The sequence below is a fragment of the Lemur catta genome, chromosome 1, assembly GCF_020740605.2.
Source record: "Lemur catta isolate mLemCat1 chromosome 1, mLemCat1.pri, whole genome shotgun sequence".
Classification (NCBI taxonomy): Eukaryota; Metazoa; Chordata; class Mammalia; order Primates; family Lemuridae; genus Lemur; species Lemur catta.
The window spans coordinates 233,974,923-233,992,789 of NC_059128.1; the positions used below are offsets into that span (position 1 = coordinate 233,974,923).

A 17,867-nucleotide genomic window follows, 5' to 3' on the forward strand; every position below is an offset into this window, starting at 1 on the left:
GTACAATATTCAAAAGAATCATAAGAAAATAAGGATCAAATTTTCATGTGAGAAAACATGACATACGTATTTCTCAAACAGGAGGACAATGATAAGGAACAAGAAAGATGGAGAGAGTTCACTTGTAATTGTTGCATTGTTTAGCAGCGCGCTAAAAAAATTTAAAAATTGCTTCCCAAAGCAAGGTCAGTGTTTTAAAAAATATGTCATTTAAATCTGTTTTTTTTTTAATTTCAGAATATTACGGGGGTATAAACACTTAGGTTGCATATATTGCCTTTGGACCACCCGAGTCAGAGCTACAAGTGTACCCATCCCCCAGGCATTGTTCACCACAACCATTAGGTGTAAATATTAAATCTGGTTTTAATCCAATTTATACTTAAGATCATTATTATATCCAAAGCAGATACTGGATCTATATTAGAATCACTGAGAAAGAACTTTGCTTTAAAATATTAAATATCAGTGTTGGAACTTTGCTAGATCTCATGAAAAATTATCAAGATGACTTTAAATTTAAAAAAAAATGTTACAACTAGTAAAGCCCCACTGGTCATATTTTTTGAGGTTGAAACATTCTCTCCACGAAATAGAAGATTGTTGAGAAGGAAAAAAATGACATTTTGGGGTAGTACAGATTTTATTATGCATTTCTTTGAAGTAAGGGGAAATATATTTCAAAGAGAAATGATGCAATATAAGATGAACGTGGATATCATGTTGCACAGAAAAGCAAAGAGGCTATCAAAGACTCACTGGGCATGCCAACATGAACTGTAAGAGAACAGTACAGTCTTCATGCCTGGGATAATCTGCACTCCAGAACTGGCTCCTTGGATTTTGTATCCCAACGCTTAGCCCAATGCCTGCTATATATTACGTGAAAATACATATTATTTGAGTAAACGAATAAACAGGCATGTGAGAATTAGGAAAAGGAAAAACAAAATTTGATCATAGTAATGGAAAGGGCAGTAGAAGAGCCCTAAAACTAAGTGGCACATACTTATATGTCTTATCTTCTATTGTCCTTACACCCATCACACAGTACCCTCCCCCCACCTCACACCACATACCCCTACCAGCATCCACCACTACTTGCCAACCAAAGCTCTGACTTGTGACACGTATCCGACAGCAGTATGCCCTATCTGAGCCAATGGTATGGTTCCTGTGGCCAGATACCCAAACTTAGCCTTGGTAACAATGAAGAGGACTAAACGAAGCCCCTAGGACATTTTCTTTGTTCATCCATTCAGTCATTTACTCATCACTTAGCCAATATTTGTGTGTTAGGCCCTTAGTCTACTGCTGGCAATATAAAGTCAAATAAGATATAGTCCTCGTAATCTAGAAACTCCCAATCCAGCAAACCATTATTCTGTGGAGTAAGAATTGTGCAAGTTATATGAGATACTCTGCAAAAACCAAGGAGGGAAGAGTTAAAGAAGGTGAAGCAATTTGTCAGATCAAAGAAAAATATATTATAGCTTCCCCTCTAAGCTGCTTCCAGAATCTTGGCCACAGTCTGATAGATATTTGGTTATATAGCTTTGGATTTTGTTTTCTGCCAGGTTGGGTCATGACAGGAAACCATTTATCAACAGTTGGTAAGCACTGTGATCACTCAAGTCCTAGATACATCCTCTTCTCTTCCACATCTCTTTGGTTCAAATGTGGTGTTAATAATATCACCATCTTCCTAAGCCCAAATTTAAACCTCACTCTTATTACAAAGTTTAATCCCCTACATCTAATAAGCTCCCTTGGGATTCTACCTCTGCAATGCTTCATACAACCTTCGTGATCTTTCCAGTTCCAGCAACAATCACTTCATTCTGGTCTTCATGGTCCCCAGCAAGAGGTCCCACAATAGCCTCTGACCAGAGCAATTTTCCTAAAGCACAGCTCCCATCATGCATCTCTCAGGAGCACAGCTGTGCTAATCATTAAATTCTCATCAGCACTAGCCCATAGGAATCAATATGTGTTTGCTGGAATTGACCCCTGGCTCCGGCTAATGAACTTCCTGATGTGAGCAGAAGGAATTTAATATTCCTAGTATCTGCTTCACTGTAGTGTCAAGAATGCTTATGTCCACTAGCTGGAGTTTCTGTCTCCTTTGGAAAATCGTAAATAAATTCAAACACTTAAATATTTTTTTCCCCACCCTACTGTTTGTTTGGTTTACAACAGATGATCGCAATACTTGTCTTCATTGCTACCTCTTTCTTTCTTTTATCTATGCATGTATATATCTATTTTAATTGACAAATAAAAATTGTATGTATTTATGGTATCAAACAATGTTTTTGATATACATATATACAGTATTTCCACATCTTTCAAACTAGGTTATAATTATAAAGTTCACAGAGTCTTTTATATTCACTGCATTTCAGATTGGCTACTTCCTAATGGTACAAAGGGCCAACATCCTGTCACAAAATTGCGTCTGGGACACATCACATGAGTAAACATACATGTATATTCTTACATGGTAAAAAAAAAATGTATTCCATAAGGTTTTTGTTAATGACCTTTTACCAAAGTCATCTCTAAAAACAGTATTTGTGGAGTTCATGTTAATTGTGCATCAGAGCCATTGTTCACTAACTATACAGGATGATAAATCTGAGTAAATAACCTAATCACTACATTTGATATTGTGTAAACTAACATAATGGTCATGTGGGTTGAGTGGTGCTATGGGCAGAATGCATCGTCCAAAATTAACATGTTGGAAACTGAATTCCCAAAGCAACAGCGCTGGGAAGTGGGGCCTTTTGGGAGGTGTTTAGGTCTGGAGGGCAGAACCCTCATGGATTATCCATTATAAAAGGGCTTGACAGCTTTCTCTGCCTGCAGGCATGGTGGTGGCAGCAGATGTGGTCTCGACAGGCAGATGCCAGCAAGTTGGTATACCTGTATGTACCATGGAAATGCTTCGCCAGCAACCACATCATCAATGCCAAGGACCACGTGTCTATCCAAATGAGCATGGCCGAGGTTGACAAGGTTATGGGTAGGGTTAATGGCCAGTTTAAAACCTACACCATCTATGGGGCCATTCACAGGATGAGTGAGTTAGATGACTCTATTTTCCAATTGGCCAAGGTCCAGGGCATCGTTTCAAAGAACTTCTGACTTGAGAGAATCATGGATGTGGCATATGTCATAAATAAATAGTGAAACAGCCCTCAAAAAGTGGGAGGCTTAACAGATGGGGTTTGGCTCCTATTTGCCCCTTCTATCCTTTCCACCACATGAGAACGCAGCATTTCTCCCCTGAAGAAGATGTAGCAACAAGGAACTATTTTAGAAGCAGAGAGACTGGGGCCTCACCAGCCAGCGCCTTAATCTTGGGCTTTCCAGCCCACAGAACTATGAGACATAAATGTCTACTGTTCATAGATTACCCGGTCTGTGGCACTTCGTTATAGCAGCACAAAATGACTAAGACAAATGGCTTTATCTGTTCTTCTTAAAGCCAGCTCCACACATAGACAAAGTGGGAAGCTTCCTGGATAAGGTGTCCTACACAAAACTGCACCTACCCAGTGTTTTTCTGACACCACCTTCTATAATTACTGCTAACTGGCTACATACCTAATGATCCTCAGAGTTGAGGGATATTCTAAAAAAGAATGTAAGGAATGTCAAGGATGTAAGAAGACAATAGCTGTGCCAGCTAACATGGACGCCACTGACCACAGGTGGCTATTTAGATTTTAACTAAAGTTAAATAAAATTAAAACTTTAGTTTCTCAGTCAAACTAGCTGTATTTCAAAGCTTAATAACCATATGTGGCTGGTAGCTACCTTACTGGACAACAGAGAATACAAAACATTTCCATCATTTCAGAAAATTCAATTGGACAAATCTGCTGTATAATTTAGGGAATCAGCACGTATTAAAATTGCCTTCAGGACTTGTTTAAAACAGCTTTCTAGTCCCCCAAGTTTCTTACCCAGTAGATCTGAGGTAGAGCTTGAGAATTTGCATTTCTAACAAGTTCCCAGAGGATGCTGATGCTCTTGGTCAGGATTCACATTTTGATAAGCACTGGCTTAAGGGTTAACAACTCAGGTTTTTTAGAGAGAAACACCTGGGTTTAAATCTCAGCTCACTTCTTATTAACTGTATGATGTTGAGCAAACTTCTGACCAACAGTTTTCTCATCTATAAAACAAACATAATAACAATGATTAATGAGATAATGTAAATATAATGCTTAGTGTGGATGTGCTCAGTAATTGTTAACTGTTATAATTATCTAATATCTGCCTAGAACATTTGTATTAACAAGCTAGTTCCCACACAAAAAGTACAACTAGCAGAAGTCAGTCAAAAAACAAGTAGGCTTTGATGGTTGAGTGGGAAGCAAGTACCAGCAATCACTATTGGAGCTCTCAGCATGGTCCCTATGAAGACTGCCTTAGTGTGTAAGATCCTGGGCTGCTGAGGTACCCCCTGTGTCACTGGGTAAAAGTCAGAGGAACCAAAAACATCAGGGGGATATGACAACACAACTTCACCAACTGCACCACTTTCTAAGGAGACCCAGATCCTTTCACCCTTAATAAAATTTAGGATATCTGTGCTTCATTCAGACACCTTGCCTGATAAATTGAGAAATTATGACTTCTTCTGGTTGGTCTAAATCCTCCCCCCAGAAGAAAAGGGCAAAGATCTTTCACCCTAATGCACAATCACTAATGCTGTATATAGCAAAGTAAATCTCTTTCTAGCGTAGTCAGAATGGCAGTTGCTTAAAATACTTTTAGGTGAAGATATATTATTTTTTAAAATACAATCTTTTAACACAGGGAACAGTGGCTAACTCTTTTTAATGTTTTTTTCTAATTACAAAAACAATGCATGCTAATTGCAAGAAATTCAAGTATTGCAGAAATGTCAGACATAGAAAATGACAATGCCCAGTAATCCCTTCCCACGCTTCTCCATATTATTACTATGTAAAAATGGTGTCACAGCATACAGGTTGCCCTGAAATTTGTTTTTTTACTTAAAAATATACCTAAACTTTCTTTACAATGGGAAAATGCATTGCTTAACTTCATTAGTTTTAGTGGCTGGAAAGCATCACGTTATATGAAGGCACCGTAAATTTACCTGTCCAGTTATTTATGGCTGGATATTTGAGCTACTTTAAGGTTTTCACTATTTTAAACAGGAACTATTTCACATTTTGTAAAGAACTTTCTTAATTTGGAATATTTTAACCTATTGTAACTTATATTGCATTCATTAATGCACTGTTTCACTTTTCAAATTTATTGTATTTTATGTCTTTGTGATATATTTCATTGAAAAATACACTGATTTTCTTTGAAATATTCTGGGCTTAAGACTCTTCATTTGATTAAGCTGATGTTGTTCAATAATTCTGAATGAATGAGTGTGAAGTGTGAAGAACAGATGAGAGGGAGGTGGAAGGGCCATGAGCCACTGTCACAGGCAGGCAGTGGCTCTAACAGAAATAATTCCCATTTATACTACTGACCACACCCTGTAAGTCTTTAAGTCTTGTGCTTCAGCAGAGTGGATGGGCTGGTTCTCTGATGCTTTCTGAAGTGCTTGTTAGTACCATGATTGAATTGATTTGGGAAGTGCAGAGAATATCCTATCTCCATCTTCATCTCTGTATCATTCCACCACAACTTTAGAACAGCTGACAAAGATGTCCCCTCATCACTTATCATCATGTTTTTCTCCAATGATAGCAAATGCTTCAAAACCACAAAGGCAGGTGGTCCATTGATGCCGTTGCAACTCAAGGTTGATGTTGGAGGAGTAGAAAACAAAAGAGAAAATGGCTGTGTTCAAAATCAATGCACATTGAATTCTAGCAAGGCTTTAACTCAGTATCATATTTGAGAGGGGAAACACTCAGGAATAAGGAAATTGCACAGTTGTAATTTTCAACCATAACACAGCATCAGCTAACTTTTCTTTCCTTTGAGATGCTCAGATGAAAGTCAGGCTTGTATGAATGCAAAATGTTATTATCTACCGCCTCTTCAAAGCTGCAGTTATTTAGTAATCATTCTCATTTAAGTTAGTCTTACTGTTCTATGCATGGCTATGCTTCTAGCTCAGGAGGAAAGCAATTCTTATCATAAAAGCCACCTTATTTCAGAGCCGGGTAAAATTTAAAGCCACAAGAGAATGAATTATATTTAACAAGAGTTAAGGCTTTTGAGTGAAAATGCAAACACGCTGCAGAATTAAATTAGCCTGCTTTTATAAAATTTCACTACTAAATTCCTTGAGATGGTTATCTATGTATTATAAAAAGGCCTCATGTACTCATGTTTTTTATCCCCCGAGTCATTGGGATGCGAAAGCTGAAAGGACTCCAGGGGGCGCCATTGACAAAAAAGCTGGATACCCTAGAGGCGGACAGAACAGACTTACATATAGACGGCCCCAGGTGGAGGAAGGAACAACCTTGACAGAAGATAAGAACATCAATAAGGAAGGTATTACAGTGGTACAGGTGAGAAAAAATGAGATTCTGAATGCAGATAGTAGCCGGAGGATGAAAATGAAGAATCAGTTGAGGAACATTTAGGAGGTAGACTCGACAAGACTTGATGGGTAATGAGGAGGAGGAAGTAAGGACTCTGACACTGGGAACTAAGAAATAGTCTCAGTCATTACATCTCATCTAAATCTCTATGTTCTCCTTATTTATTTATTTATTTACTTATTTACTCATTTGTTTATTTATTTTTATTTTTTAGAGATGAGGTCTCTGTTGCCCAGGTTGGAGTGCAGTGACTATTCACATGCACAATCACAGCACACAACATCCTTGAACTCCTGGCATCAAGCAATCCTCCGGCCTCAGTCTCCCAAGTAGCTGGGACAACAGGCACATGCCACCACACCAGTTTTGTGTTCTTTCTTTACTTCAAAGTAGGTCATTATGTCTCAGTGAGCTCTTATGATCACGAAGACTAGTTCAGAGACAGCCTGTGTCCAATTGAAACCAATTAATTAGAGCCTACAGTAACACAGCTGTCTCTCTTACCCAACAATGTACCAGCAAATGACTTGGGAAATCAACACTAATCAATCTACAGGCACTATCAGGTGGCTTGGTGAAGAACACACTTTAGGAAATCTATCAATGTCCTCTATGGCAATGATGAATCTTCTGGAGGACTGACAAATATACAGCAATTTATCTTGGCTTCAAAAAGCCTCTGAGGCTGGGCATGGTGGCTCACACCTGTAATCCTAACACTCTGGGAGGCTGAGGCAGGAGGATTGCTTGAGCTCAGGAGTTCGAGACCAGCCTGAGCAAGAGCAAAATCCCATCTCTACTAAAAACAGAAAGAAATTAGCCAGGCATTGTGGTGCAGGCCTGTAGTCCCAGCTACTTTGGAGACTGAGGCAGGAGGATGGCTTGAGCCCAAGAGTTTGAGGTTGCTGTGAGCTATGATGATGCCACTGCACTTTAGTCAAGGTGAAATAAATAAAGGGAATCTTAATTGGAAACAAAGTGGTCAGATTGTCCCCAGTTTGCAGATAACATGATCTTATGTATAAAAAACCTGAAGCCTCCACCAAAAAACTCTTAGAACTGATAAACAAATTTAGTAAAGTTTATACAAAATTTCACTTTTAGAAAATTTCACTACTAGATTCCTTGGGATGGTTATCAACATATCTTGGGATAACCATTCCTTGGGATGGTTATCAACATACAAAAATCATTAGCATTTCCATACACTAACAACAAACTAGCTAAGAAAATAATCCCATTTACACTAACTACAAAAAAAAGAAAATATCTATGAATAAATTTAACCAAGGAGGTAAAAGATCTCTACAAAGAATGCTATAAAGCATTGATGGAAAAAATGGAAACACAAAAAATGTTCGTGGATTGGAAGAATTAGTAGTGTTAAAATGACCATACTACTCAAAGTGATTTACAAATTCATTGCAATCCCTATCAAAATGCCAATGAAATTCTTCATAGTAATAGAAAAAAAAATTCTAAAATTTGTATGGAATGGAACACAAAAGACCCCAAATATTCAAAACAATCCTAAGTAAAAAGAACAAAGCTGGAGGCATCATATTACCTGACTTCAAAATATACTACAAAGTTATAGTAACCAAAACAGCATGGTATTGGCTTAAAAACAGACACCCAGACCAATGGAACAAACTTGAGAACCCCAGAAATAAATTCACATATTTAAGCCAACTCATTTTTACAAAGGCATCAAGAACATACACTGGGGAAAGGACAGCCTCTTCAATAAATTATGATGGGAAAATTGGATATCCATATGCAGAAAAATGAAACTAGACCCCCGTCATTCACCATATAAAAAATCAACTCTAGGCCGGGCGCGGTGGCTCACGCCTGTAATCCTAGCTCTGGGAGGCCGAGGCGGGTGGATCGCTCGAGGTCAGGAGTTCGAGACCAGCCTGAGCAAGAGTGAGACCCCGTCTCTACTAAAAATAGAAAGAAATTATCTGGCCAACTAAAAATATATATACAAAAAAATTAGCCGGGCATAGTGGCGCATGCCTGTAGTCCCAGCTACTCGGGAGGCTGAGGCAGTAGGATCGCTTAAGCCCAGGAGTCTGAGGTTGCTGTGAGCCAGGCTGATGCCACGGTACTCACTCTAGCCCGGGCAACAAAGTGAGACTCTGTCTCAAAAAAAAAAAAAAAAAAAAAAAAAAAAAAAAAAAAAAAAATAAAAAATCAACTCTAAATGGATTAAAGACTTACATGTAAGACCCAAAACTATAAAACTATTAGAAGAAAATATACGGGAAATATTTCAGCACAGGCAACAATAGCAAAAAATAGGCTAATGTAATTATACCAAAATAAAAGTTTCTGCACAATGGAGGGCCAAGGGAAAACTTCTCCTTTTCCCTCTGAAAGTTCACTGAAAACTCAACTCACAAAAAGGAAGATTAAAGGCATACAATTTTTTTAATGTGCACATGAGGGAGAATCACAGAGTGATTACCTCAACCTCTCAATGGGGTATAGAGCTCATAGGCCATCTTGCAGTTACAGAAAAAATGGTGGCTTGGATCTCGGCAAAACAGGTCACAATGCCAATATCAGTTATGGGAAGGGGAGAAGAGAAGGCCTGGCTTGGAAAGGCAGTCTTGTTATATAAATGAAACCTCACAGGTAACAGTCCCCAGAGATAATAGATGGTAAGTCTTTCTTTCAGATCTTTAAAGGTGTCAAACTCCCGGTTAATCTTTCCTAGAGCCGAATAAGGGAGGCCTCAGAGAAAACCAGGCAGCATCCCTGCAGATTCTCTACAGATGCCAATCTCCCCCAGAAATGACAGCTTGGCAAGGTTACTGCTATTTGCTGGCTCCCTAAACAATCATCTCAAAATATGTCAAAGAAATGCATTTTGGGGTAAAATAGTTTTATTTCTTTCAATATGCACAGGAAACAACAGAGTAAAGAGACAACCTGTGGAATGGTAGAAAATATTTGCAAACCATGTAACAAGGGACTAATATTCAGAGTATACAAGGACTGACTGAAAAAACTCAAGAGCAAAAAACCAAAAAATCCAATTAAAAAATGAGCAAATGATCTGAATAGAAATTTCTCAAAAGAAAACATAAAAATACCCAAAAAGAATGTGAAACAAATGCTCAACATCACTAATCATCAGAAAAACATAAATCAAAATAATGAGATATTAGCTCATTCCAGTTAGAATGGCTATTTGAAAAGATGAAAAATAACAAATGTTACTGAGGATGCAAAGAAAGGCGAACTCTTATAACCTATTGGTGTATGGAAAACAGCATGGAGATTTCTCAAAAAACTCCTAATAGAACTACCATATGACCCTGCTGTCCCATTGCTGGGTATATATGCAAAGGGATGGAAATAAGTATGTTGAAGAGATATCTGCACTCCCATGTTTACTGCAGCACCATTCACAATAGCCTAGATATGGAATCAACCTAAGTGTCCATCAACAGAAATATGAATAAAGAAAATGTGGTACATAATGGAATACTTTTCAGCCATAATAAAGATTGAAATCCTGTCATTCGAGGCAACATGGATGAGCCTGGAGGACATTAGGTTAAGTGAAATAAGCCAGGCACAGAAGGATAAATACTGCATATTCTCATTCATACATTGAAATTAAAGAAGTTGATCTCACAGTAGAGAATTGAACAGTGGTTACTAGAGGCTGAGAAGGAGAGGAGATAAGGAGGAATTCAGAAAGGTTGGTTAAGGGATATAAAATTACAGCTAGATGGGAGGAATAATTTTTGTGTTCTATATCACTGTAGGATAACTATAGTTAACAATAATATATTATATAGTTTCAAATAGCTAGAAGGAGGGCTGGGCGCAGTGGCTCATGCCTGTAATCCTAGCCCTCTGGGAGGCCGAGGCGGGTGGATCGCTCAAGGTCAGGAGTTCAAGACCAGCCTGAGCGAGACCCCGTCTCTAATAAAAATAGAAATAAATTATCTGAACAACTAAAAATATATATAGAAAAAATTAGCCGGGATGGTGGCGCATGCCTGTAGTCCCAGCTACTCGGGAGGCTGAGGCAGTAGGATCGCTTAAGCCCAGGAGTTCGAGGTTGCTGTGAGCTAGGCTGATGCCACGGCACTCACTGTAGCCTGGGCAACAAAGTGAGACTCTGTCTCAAAAAACAAAAACAAAAACAAACAAAAAAAAAACAAATAGCTAGAAGGAGAATATTGAATGTATTGAATGTTGCCAACACAAAGAAATAATAAACATTTGAGATGATGGATATGCTAATTACCCTGATCCAATCACTATACATTTTATGTATCAAAACATCACTATGCACTGCGTGTATATGTAAAATTTGTCAATTAACAATAAGATTTTAAAAAAGAGCAGATCCTGAAAAAAAAAATTTACAGCCAGATAGGAGGAATAAATTCTAGTGTTCTATAGCACTGTAGGGTGACTATACTTAACAACAACTTATCATGTATTTTATACAGCTAGAAGAGAGGATTTTAAATGTTCTCAACACAAGTGATAAATGCTGGAGCTGGGCAAGGTGGCTAGGGCCTGTAGTCCCAGCTATGCAAGAGGCAGAGGTGGGAGGATCGCTTAAGCCCAGGAGTTCAAGACTGTAGGGACGAGCTATGATGGTGCCACTGAACTTCAGTGGGGGTGACACAGTGAGACCCTGTCTCTAAATACATAAATATATAAGTACATAAATAAATACAAGGTGATAAGCTAATTACCCTGATTTCATCACACTGTACCCTATAAATATGTATAATTATAATATTATGCATCAATTAAAAATTTTAAAAGATATTTTAATCTGTTCTGAATAACATACTTGAAATAAACTGAGGACACAGAGCTGCCACGGCGGTTGCGAAGGTTGTGGTCTGCACAAGGGAGCTCCAGACAAAGGACAAGTATTGGGCTGAAATAAAGCTCGTGAGCCACTAACCAAGCCCCCTGGCCTCACTCAGAGCCGAGTCAGCCTGGGGGGAAGATGGCAACTTTTTTCTAACTGGTCTACTTAAGTCCTTTTTGCCACTTGTCAGACCCAAATTGTTCTTTTCCAAATGTACACAAAAGTTCCTTTGTGCTAATGATGGCCCTAGGCTACACAATTGCTTTGGCACTTAGTGCATGCAGACAGAGAACCTAAGAACCAAGAAATGATTCTCCTGGAGCACAATTAGTTGGGGGTTTTGGGGGTAGGGCTAGTAGGGGAAAGCAAAAAGGAGAGCATATTAGGGGAGATTTTCCAGATGTGTTATTGTTTTAAACCATCAATTCAGTGTTTGTCCGTTATCATTAAGGCAGATCTGTGGGGCCTGGAGCTTATACAATTTTGGAGTTCCCGCTTTTTAAAAAGGGATAGAAAATTATGAATGCAAAATTGCCAGGAATCTGAGGGGAATTTGCAATAGGCCAGTGCAAGTAAAGGACCAGAAGCTAAATCTGCCCCCTTTTCCAGTATTTTTAAGTTGATGCCTGAAGAGAATAGGTATTTACTTGAATGACACTGTTTGCTCACATTTTTAGAACTCTTCCTATTGTGAAATAATTAAAACCTAGAACAACCTTTTTATCATTAGTGCCTGAAATAGGATGGAAGGAAGGAACGAAGGGAAGGAGGGAAGAAGAAAGGGAAGGAAGGAGGGAGGGAAAGAGTTAATAAACAAAGAAATAGTTTTGGGTTTTTTTTTTTCTTTTTTGGTGATACCAGCTCTACCATCTACCTCCAAATTTTTTCCTTTTTTAAGCAAAGTTATTAACTAACCTGATGGCCTAGTGATTTAATTTTTATTTCAGCATATTATGGGGGTACAAATGTTTAGTACCCCCATAATATAGTATATTGCCCTTGCCCTCCCCCACCTAGTATTTAATTGTAAATGACTCACGTGTTTCCTAAAGTAAGCTAACCCCTAAAGAGTAATTATTTCCCACTATAGGACACAGTAAAGAGTAGAATTGTTATAAACTAGGGGTGTCAAGTTCTAGTACATTTTTTAAGATACAAGTCTCTTGGATGTGGTGAAAGAGGTGCTCCTGTGCACTGTTGCAAACTGAGAGAATCATTTTGGATATGAATTAAACTATATATAAATTTCAAATGAGCCCAGCTTTTGACCCAGCGCTTCAAGGAATGTGCAGCACTGAGAGATCCAGACAAGGGCTCCCACCTGCCCCCAGAGCCATACCACCTACCACGTCCATCAGTCCTTTCTATCAGACTTGAAACGGTGGTTACCGGTTATGCAATCCTGCTTTATCTTCTGTGAATGCAGAGTAATGGCTTTGGAAGATTCATTGTCTCAGGTAAACTAAAGGCTTCATTCATTCAGCTCATTTGATTCAATTAAAACTTTTTTTTAGAAAATATAAAAACAGGCCGTGTGTGCGGTCCCTGGCTTCTCATTCTTTGAAACTCAAGGGAACAGTTGCTTTTCTGCCCTTTCCATCACAGCACTGTTAAAAGAAAAGGTAGGTGCCAAACATTGCCAAAGCAGGTGGTGTTCTGTTAATGGGATTTCAGTGAAGTCTCAGGTCTTCTCCCATAAGTGTTTGTCCATTTTTCTTCCCTTGACAGGAAATTACTCCAGTCTCTCAATTTTATCAAGTTTTTTTTTTAACTATAAAATATGGTATCATGGGGGCAGGGCGCAGTGGCTCACACCTGTGATCCTAGCACTCTGGGAGGCCCAGGCTGGAGGAATGCTTGAGCTCAGGAGTTCTGGACCAGCCTGAGCAAGAATGATACCCCCTCCCATCTCTACTAAAAATAGAAAAGCTAGCCAGGTGTCGTGGCCCATACCTGTACTCCCATCTATTTGGGCAGCTGAGGCAGGAGAATCACTTGAGCCCAGGAGTTTCAGGGTGCAGTGAGCTATGACAACACCACTGCACTCTAGCCCAGCCAACGGAATACAACCCTATCAAAAAGTGGGCAAACGACATGAATAGAAATTTCTCAAAAGAAGATATAAGAATGGCTAACAAACATATGAAAAAATGCTCAACATCCCTAGTCATCAGGGAAATGCAAATCAAAACCACAATGAGATACCACTTAACTCCGGTGAAAATGGCCTTTATCAAAAAATCCCAAAACAACACATGTTGGCGTGGATGCGGAGAGACAGGAACACTCATACACTGCTGGTGGGACTGCAAACTAGTGCAACCCCTGTGGAAAGCATTATGGAGATAACTTAAACAGATTCAAGTAGACCTACCATTCGATCCAGCAATCCCATTATTGGGCATCTACCCAGAAGAACAAAAGTCATTCTATAACAAAGACACCTGTACCCGAATGTTTATAGCAGCACAATTCACAATTGCAAAGATGTGGAAACAACCCAAACGCCCATCAATCCACGAATGAATAGTAAATTGTGGTATATGTATACCATGGAGTATTACTCAGCTATAAGAAATAACGGTGATACGACATCTCTTTGGTTCTCCTGGAGAGAGTTGGAACCCATTATATTAAGTGAAGTATCCAAAGAATGGAAAAACAAGCATCACATGTACTCACCAGAAAATTGGTTTCCCTGATCATCACCTAAATGCACATCGGGAAAAGATACCAATTGGATATCAAACTGAGACGGGGGTGGGGGGGAGGGGATGGGTGTATGCCTACATGATGAATGCGTTGCGCACTGTCTGGAGAATGGTCATGCTTGAAGGTGCTGACTTGGGGAGGTGGGGGGTGGGGGGAGGGGATGGAGGTATGACTACATGGTGAGTGCCAGGCGCACTGTCTGGAGAATGAACACGCTTGAGGCTCTGACTCAGGGGGATGGGCAGGACATGGACAATGTATATAACCTGAGCTTTTGTACCCCCATGAAGAGCTGAAATTAAAAAAAAACCAAAAAAACAAAAACAAACAAACAGAAAACAAAGAAAAAAAGAAAACCTGGCAGGAATACCCCACATCTCTCAAATCTGTATTCCTCTTCAGTGTTCTAATAGAAACATCTAACACTGATCCAACATGTGCTATGCAGGACACTGTTTTCTTGGGACATGCCCACGATCCTCTGAGTAAGATCTATTATTTTTAACACCCCCATCTTACAGGTAAGAGGAAAGGGAGAGGCCTAAAGGTGTTATATAATTTGCCGAGGTCCCAAAGCTAGTGAAGAAATTGGGGTTTAAATCCAGTCTGGCTGGCTGCTAAAAAATTGCATTAAAAAAAATCAATCAATCCAGTCTGGCTTTGGAGTCTGTGCTCTGAGCCACAGTCTGTACTCCCTCACCAACGGCCAGGACCTCAGGCCTACAGCTGCTGCAGTAGCCTCCTGGCTCACCTTCCTGACCCACCTCCACTTCTTTCTCATTGCAGTTGAGAGATCTTTGGAAAATGCTCCTCAGAGTCAGCCGCCCTTAACCCCACGGAGAATTTTCCAATAGCTTCCCATAGCCCTGAATCTAAATATTCAAAGGGCTACCTGTCCCAGCTCAGCTCACACATGCCCCCTTCCTCTCTGAGCTCCAGCCACTGAGTCTTGTGGCAGTCCCTGACCTTCTGGGAGCACTGCGCCTTTGCCCCAGGGCCCATCCTTCCCTTCCCTATTCACTTAGTTTAGTTCACCTCCTCCTTCAGATCTGGTGTTTTTCTAACTTCAAAACCCCTATTGCAGGCTGTCATACATAGGGAGTTTTCCTGCTTTTCACGAGTCATAATTGAAGACTTGGCATTTGTTTTGATTATACATGCACATAAGCATACTTGAAAAGCACATGAAAGAAAATTTGCTTATGCTATTTGCCCTCACTATTATTAATATTTGCTGTCTGTCCTCCCTACCAGACTATAAACCCATGAAGGTGCTGTCCCTGTCCACCACTTTTGTCCACCACTATGCTGAACACATAATAGTGTTCAGTATATTTTTATTCCATATATGAATGGGAGATTCAATTATGAATACTTTTTTAACTCAGGATAGATAAAACTTCAGGCATTGGAATGATGACATAAAAAAGCAGGCTGGCCGTGGTGGCTCATGCCTGTAATCCCAACATTTTGGGAAGCCTAGGTAGGAGGATTGCTTGAGGGCAGGAATTGAGACCACCCTGAGCAAAATTCTACAAAAAATGGAAAAATTAGCCAGGCATGCTGGCATGTGCTGTAGTCCCAGCTACTCCAGGGACTGAGCAGAGGAATCTCTTGAGCCTAGGAATTTGAGGCTGCAATGAGCTGTGATGAGCCATTGCACTCTAGCAAGGGCTACAGAGTGAGACTGTCTCAAAAAAATAAAATAAAATAAAATAAAAACCATAAAAAAACAGCAAACAGTCTTTCTTTCTTTTTATTTATTTTAGAGATGAGGTCGCCTATGTTGTCTAAGCTGATATCAAACTCCTGGGCTCAAGCAATCCTCCAGTCCCAGCCTCCAGAATAGCTGGGATTACAGGTGTGTGTTTACCACACTTGGCTGAATGGACTTTCTTTTGGTTACTATGTATTTATAAGAAATTTTAGGCCAGGCGCGGTGGCTCACGCCTATAATCCTAGCACTCTGGGAGGCCAAGGTGGGAGGATGGCTCAAGGTCAGGAGTTCCAGACCAGCCTAAGCAAGAGTGAGACCCCACCCATCCACCGTCTCTACTAAAAAATAGAAAGAAATTAGCTGGACAACTAAAAACTATGTAGAAAAAATTAGCCGGGCATGGTGGCACATGCCTGTAGTCCCAGCTACTCGGGAGGCTGAGGCAGTAGGATCGCTTGAGCCCAGGAGTTTGAGGTTGCTGACGCCACGGCACTCTAGTCAGGGTGACAGAGCAGGACTCTGCCTCAAAAAAAAAAAAGAAATTTTACACATAAAATTGCATTAGTTATGTCTCAAAAAATACAAAAAACTTAGTTATTCCTACTTTACATTTGAGAAACCAAAGCACAAATACATTGTACTTTGTCCAAAATTGCTTATAAATTACAATTCCAACAAGCCTGGCAAAAAGATATTTGGTTTTTTGCATAGTTCAAGAACTCAGTAATATTATTGCTAATTATGCCCAAATATTTTACATTAAATTGTACTATTCCATTTTATGTATAGTGTGTCAACTAACCTGTTTGTTTTAATAGTTGGTACAATTCTTTTAGGGTTGTGTTCCCCAAAATAGTAGTGGACCTAAGAATTCATAAACCATAATTCCAACGTACACTTCATTTATTTATATACAAATTAGTGTGTCCCTTGCCCAGAACTAGATGTCTCAATGCCTCAGTTTGTAGTTAATTCAGAAATCAGCAATATTACTTCCAATTACACTGAGAAAAGAAAGAGGATTCAATTATGTACATTTTTTTTTTAGACAGAGTCTGGCTCTGTCTCCCCAAGTAGAGTGCAGTGGCATCATCATAGCTCGCTGCAACCTCAAACTACTGGGCTCAAGCGATCCTCCTACCCCAGCCTCCTGAGTAGCTGGGACTACAGGTGTGTGCCATGACGCCCAGTAATTTTTCTATTTTTAGTAGAAAAGGGGTGTCTCACTTTTGCTCAAGCTGGTCTTGAACTACAGAGCTCAAGCAATCTTCCTACCTGGGCCTCCCAGAGTGCTAAGATTACAGGTGAGAGCCACTGCACCTGGCTTCAATCATATACTTTATATATAAACCTTAACCAGTAACTCTTCATTGGTTGTTTTCTAAGGGCCAGGATAAGGAACTGATAAATCAAAGCCCTAACACGATCTCCCAGATGATCTCAATTTAGCTGGTTTCTTTGCTGCATTGGGGCTAGCCCAGTCCACAACCTGTACTTCCTTCTCTACCCCTGGGTCCTATTTACTTACGTCCTCTTTCCCTGTATTTCTAGACTGCGAACAGATTATCACCATCATTCTGTGTAAGGATCATCTCTTATTTATCATTTCTGGACAAACAATGCAATGTAGAAAAAAAAAAGAAAAGAACAAAAAAGACTTTGTAACCTGACAAAGGAAGGTTTTAGTCCCACAATCACTGCTTCTTAACGTAGGAAATTCCTTTACTTCACATCTCTGATCCCTGACAACTTTGACAAGGAGGGGTGATCTGAGGAGGGATTTTTCAAACCATTTTTAAGGAGAGAATTTTTTTTTTTTTTTTTTTTTTTTTGAGACAGAGTCTTGCTCTATTGCCCGGGCTAGAGTGCTGTGGCATCAGCCTAGCTCACAGCAACCTCAAACTCCTGGGCTCAAGCGATCCTCCTGCCTCAGCCTCCCAAGTAGCTGGGACCACAAGCATGCGCCACCATGCCTGGCTATTTTTTTTCTATATATTTTTAGTTGTCCAGCTAATTTCTT

At 39.6% G+C, this 17,867-nt stretch overlaps 1 protein-coding gene across 1 annotated transcript; it reads left to right on the plus strand.

Annotated features, from left to right (window-relative positions):
- Nucleotides 1-2,889: 2,889 nt before the first annotated feature.
- LOC123648103 (40S ribosomal protein S21-like) lies at nucleotides 2,890-3,150 on the plus strand. Its single transcript, XM_045565855.1, has one exon. The coding sequence runs from the start codon at nucleotides 2,890-2,892 to the stop codon at nucleotides 3,148-3,150; it is 261 nt and encodes an 86-aa protein (XP_045421811.1).
- Nucleotides 3,151-17,867: the final 14,717 nt, after the last annotated feature.

Coding starts and splice junctions, on each gene's coding strand:
- LOC123648103 (XM_045565855.1), top strand. CDS start 2,890: ATGTGGTCTCGACAGGCAGATGCCAGCAAGTTGGTATACCTGTATGTA.